The sequence below is a fragment of the Kogia breviceps genome, chromosome 17, assembly GCF_026419965.1.
Source record: "Kogia breviceps isolate mKogBre1 chromosome 17, mKogBre1 haplotype 1, whole genome shotgun sequence".
In the NCBI taxonomy this organism is placed as follows: domain Eukaryota; kingdom Metazoa; phylum Chordata; class Mammalia; order Artiodactyla; family Physeteridae; genus Kogia; species Kogia breviceps.
The window spans coordinates 77201691-77206118 of record NC_081326.1 but is presented as its reverse complement, the minus strand read 5'-3'; the positions used below and the strand labels follow the sequence as shown (position 1 = coordinate 77206118).

At 67.6% G+C, this 4428-nt stretch overlaps 1 protein-coding gene across 23 annotated transcripts in view; it reads right to left on the bottom strand.

Moving 5' to 3' along the window:
* Positions 1 to 64: 64 nt before the first annotated feature.
* MROH1 (maestro heat like repeat family member 1) overlaps positions 65 to 4428 on the bottom strand; it is a 67495-nt gene continuing 63131 nt past the window's right edge. For all 23 annotated transcript variants that reach the window (XM_067017630.1, XM_067017648.1, XM_067017644.1 and 20 more), the window contains 9 exons: positions 2972 to 3109; positions 2490 to 2604; positions 2029 to 2175; positions 1659 to 1847; positions 1326 to 1481; positions 1117 to 1251; positions 925 to 1027; positions 783 to 848; positions 65 to 340 (listed from right to left, as the gene is read on the bottom strand). In XM_067017630.1, coding sequence (XP_066873731.1) covers positions 255 to 340; positions 783 to 848; positions 925 to 1027; positions 1117 to 1251; positions 1326 to 1481; positions 1659 to 1847; positions 2029 to 2175; positions 2490 to 2604; positions 2972 to 3109 — 1135 coding nt within the window. In that variant the 3' untranslated portion in view covers positions 65 to 254. The remainder of the gene's footprint in view (positions 341 to 782; positions 849 to 924; positions 1028 to 1116; positions 1252 to 1325; positions 1482 to 1658; positions 1848 to 2028; positions 2176 to 2489; positions 2605 to 2971; positions 3110 to 4428) is intronic.

Here is a 4428-nt window from a genome sequence, read left to right as displayed (position 1 = left end):
TGGCGTGACCTTCTCTGAGTCAGGATGCCTAACGGGGGAGAGGCCACGTCGTTGCGGCACCTGCTGAGCAGCAAATGGCTTTATTGGGGAGGGGGGGACAGCGACTTGCCCACCCTCGTGGCCCCAGCCCTCCCTTGCTGTGTGGGCCTGGGGGCTCCCCTCGGGCAGGGGGCTCCTTAGGGCCCCATCTCGGAGGTTCGGTTCGGGCCGGCGAGGCCGGTATCGCGTGTAGGGGCCGCGCTGCCACGGGAGCCTCAGGCGAACTTCACGAGGCGGCCCAGAGTCTCAGCAGCTTTCACGCGCACCGCGGGGGCCGGGTCCTGGAGCAGGAGCTGGAGCGCTGGGGGACAGGGAGCCGCTGCTGGGGGCTCCTCGGTGGCCCCCTGAGAACTAAAAGTCTGAGCCCGTGGTTCCCGCCCACACGCCGCTAGCAGCTGCGGCTAAGGCTGAACCCCCCCTTTCTTGGCGCGCTGAGCCTGGGGGCCAGGACCCCGAGCCTCACACCCCACCCTGTGCGTGGGGGCCGCCCGCCCACCGCCCTCCTAAGACAGGCCTCTGCCGGGAGGGCTCAGGAGCCAACGGAAAGATAGTTTTTCCTTTTTTAGTGTTTTTTAAGCTCTTTTGGAACAGTTAAGAAGTTTCCGTGAATTACTAGAGACGATGAGGTCACCAGTGACAGGGAAAAAATCCTTGCAATCCAGGAAAATCACTTAGTCCCCCCTGGTGCCCACAGGGTCAGCGCGGCCCAGCGCGTCGTGGGGGGCGGGGCCCCAGGAGCTCACCCGCCAGGAGCTGCTCCAGGTCCACCTGCGGCCGGCGCTCAGCCTCCACGTGCAGCACCAGGAACCCTGCGGGGGCGGGGTTGGGGCCGGGGTCAGGGTCTGCGTGGTGGGGAGCGGGAGGGGGCGCCCAGGGCAGCCTCACCTGTGAGCATGGGGGCCGCAGCGCGGATGTCCTCCCAGCTGCTTTTGAAGTAGAACAGGCTGGTGCTCAGCAGGCGGCCCAGCAGGTCGGGGAAGTGGTGCATCTGCAAGAGGCCCCCAGTCAGGCCCCGCCCCGCCCCGCCCCGCCCCGTCCCGCCCCTGCCCTGCCGCGCCGCCCCGCCCCGCCCCTCACCAGGTGCTTGCAGGTGATGTTGAGGAACTCTCCGAAGTGCAGGCCCCGGTCCTCCTGCAGGTGCTTCTGGAAGATGGCTGCCAGCTCCTCACACTCCAGGTTGGGGCCGCACATGCGCAAGGCGAACCTGCAGGCCTGAAGGGTACAGGCTGAGCCCTGAGTCCCTGAGTGGGTCCGGCCCGGCCGGCCCGTACCCGCTGGCTACTCACAGCAGCCACTGGGGGCTGGGGGTCCTGCAGGTGCAGCAGCAGGGGCGCTAGCCCGCCAACAACCTGCTCCAGGAAGACGTCCTCGCAGCCCCCCTGGCAGGCCTTGTTGAGGTGCCCGAAGAGGCGGATGGACGCAGAACGGAACTCCATCTTCTCCTGGGGCGGGGTGGTGGGCGGCAGATGTCACCCCACGGGGCCCTCCCCGGAACTGCCCATCTGTCGACCCTGGGGCCCAGCCCTGAGGGTGTGGTGGTGACACGGCGCACAGGAATTGGAGAGGACGGGGCAGGAGCCAGGCTGGCGTGGCCAGGGGCAGGGCTGGCGGGGCCTTACACTGTCGAAGAAGGGCCGGATGCGGACGGCAACGTGCAGCAGCACCGAGCGCAGGTCCCAGGCCTCCACCAGGTCCAGCAGCCTCGCGAGGCCCACCATGGCCTCCAGGGCCACCAGGCTGTGTGGGTCGTCACCATCGTCCAGCCCACCGATCATGGCCGTCAGGAGTTGGGGGCCGTGGGCCCGTACCTGGGGACGCCACACACACCTGTGTGCCCAGGTCATGCCGTGGAATGGCCCAGCCGCCCCCGGCCCAGTGCCATCTCCGTGCCCACCGCCGGCACCGTGCCCAACTGGGTCTCCTCACTGGCCGCAGCTCTGCTGTCTCTCTCCCGGGGACAGGGCCCCAGAGGGCTGGCCAGCCCCTCACCTTATCCGGGGAGCCCAAGGCAATGTTGGCCAGGCCCCGGAGCACCAGCCTTCGCACACGGGCGCACACATCCTTCTGGCGCGCCAGCAGATTGTCCAGCAGGGACTCCAGGAGCATCAGGTCGTTCACCATGTTGCTGCTAAGCAGCTGAGGGCAGAGGTGCTCTGACTACTCTTGCCCCACTAACCCCAGGCTCGCCCTGCCCCCTCCCCACCACTGCACTGGGCAGCCCTCCCAGTCGCAGGCCACTTTGAGGAGGGGACATGGCAAAGGCCAGCTGAGGCCTGTATGCCAAGCCTGGGCTCCTGGCCTCCGGGAACTCCTGACCCAGCCCTCCCTTGGCCCCCGCTGCCACAGCCTGGGGCAGGTTTTCCAGGGGGAGGCCTTAGCCTGCCTGTGGGGGAGGGCTCCCCGCTGCCCCGCCAGGCCCCTATTTGTGATCCAGAGCACGTGGCTCCTACCTCGGCCAGGAAGGCTGTGGAGCTGACCCTCTGGACCTCGTACACACTGCTGTGTGTGGCGAAGAGTGCCTTCATCATCAGGGGCAGCCGGGGACCCGCGAACTTGGCCATGGCGCTGGGAAGGAGGCTACACTGGGCAGGGCTGGGGCCTCAGGCCTCCCCTGAGCACGTCCCAGTCCCGCGTGGGCCTGGGGGCACTTCTGCCTCCCAACCTGCACCGTCTGCGCCCTCCAGCCCGTGAGCCCCCGACCCGGCCGCCGGGCCCTGTACGTCCTCCCCCTCCAGACATGCCCCTCCCAGCCTGCCGTGCCTAGAGACCACAGCTGCCTTCACAGCCTCCCCGCTGCCCCCACGCACCTGCTCCTCACGCGGGGCTCCCTCCCAGGTGCCACTGGGGGCCCCCGGATGGTACCTGAACAGGACCTGGCCTGTTAGAGCCCAGCCGGCACCAGAGCTGGGGTGCGCGGGCCCAGCCTGCTCACCTGGCCAGCCGGGTGACCCCTTCCTCGTGCCCGGCCGAGGTCCTGAGCAGCTGCCAGCCCCCCTCCAGCTCCATGCGCTGCACCACATCATCGTTGCCGCCTCGGAGAAGCACGGCCTGCAGCGCATCCACCGCGGAGCTGCGGAGACACGGGTGTAGCTGGCAGGGCTCCCGGCTCCACACCCCACGCGCGCACACGCACGCACACACCTGTGCTGTTGGCAGACGTGTCCCGGGGCTCCCCAGCCTGCTCCCTACCAGCAACATCCTACGTGGCGCAGGCTCTGGACTCTCCCCTCCCCCTCATCTGGGCACACTTTGGACCCTCAGGTCTCAGGCAGACTGCTCCTGTCTCCCCAACCCCCATGAGGGGCAGGTGGGGGCTCTGCAGGTAGTGTCCCCAAGGCCCTCAGATTAATTTTAGGGTAACAATCAGCTGCTTTTTGCACCTGCCTTGAAGACCTTCGTTTAATTAAAAAAAAAAAAAAAAAAAAGATGAAAAAGAAAGTGGAGAAAACCCTTCATAAAAATGAACTCAGAAGGCAAGTCAGGGTCTGACTCCTGCCTGGGCCAGGCAGCTCTGTCTGCCACGCCCAGCTGGCCCTCTCTCTCGTAGGAGGGGCCCAAGGAGGCTCCGGCAGAGGGTGCGGGGCTGCCAGTGCGCAGGCGGCAGGGGCAGGACCCCACAGACGGGACTGGGGACAGCAGTGGTGGCCCGACGTGGACCCAGCAGAGACTCACACCACAGCCTGCGGCCCGGAGAGGCGGCACGTCAGGGTCCCCAGGGCCGCACCCCCCACCCCTGTGCTGACCCCCTCTCCTGACATCGACCACCTCGCACGTCAGGCCCCGTGTGGGCCCTCAGACGCGAGTGCGCGTCAACGCAGGCGCCGTCCCTGGGGCTCCTGGCCCGAGGGCACATGCCCACCCCCGGGGCAGAGCGCTGGACCCTCCACGGGGTGGTCAGGCGTCAGCTGCACGGGGGTCTTCCCGTGACCTCGACGGCTCAGCTGCTACGGTGCAGGGGCACTCAGGGGCCTGGGCACTTGGAGCGTGAGCGCCAGGTCTTGCCAGCTGCACAGTACAGGCCTCACATCTGGGGAGGGGCGGGGTGGGTGTGGGGGAATCTGACGCGCTTTTGGAGGCCCTATGACTGGTCCTGGTCCAGGGGCCCTGGGGGCCCCGGAAGCAGATGCTGGTAGACTGCCCCGAGCCCAGCAGTACGCACACAACCCACTGCCCCCACCTCAGCCCAGCTCCATCCTCACGGTCATCCTGGGGTGGAGTGAGGACTGTGCGGACGCCCCTGGTATGGGGGGAGGGCTCTGGTGTCCACCGACAGCTGGACAGGCTCCCTGGCTGTGCGTCCACAGACTGTACCCACCTGGGTCCCCGCCTCAGGGAAGACACTAGAAGGTGGCTCCCACTGTCCCAGGAGCTCCGCAATCCCAGCAGAGG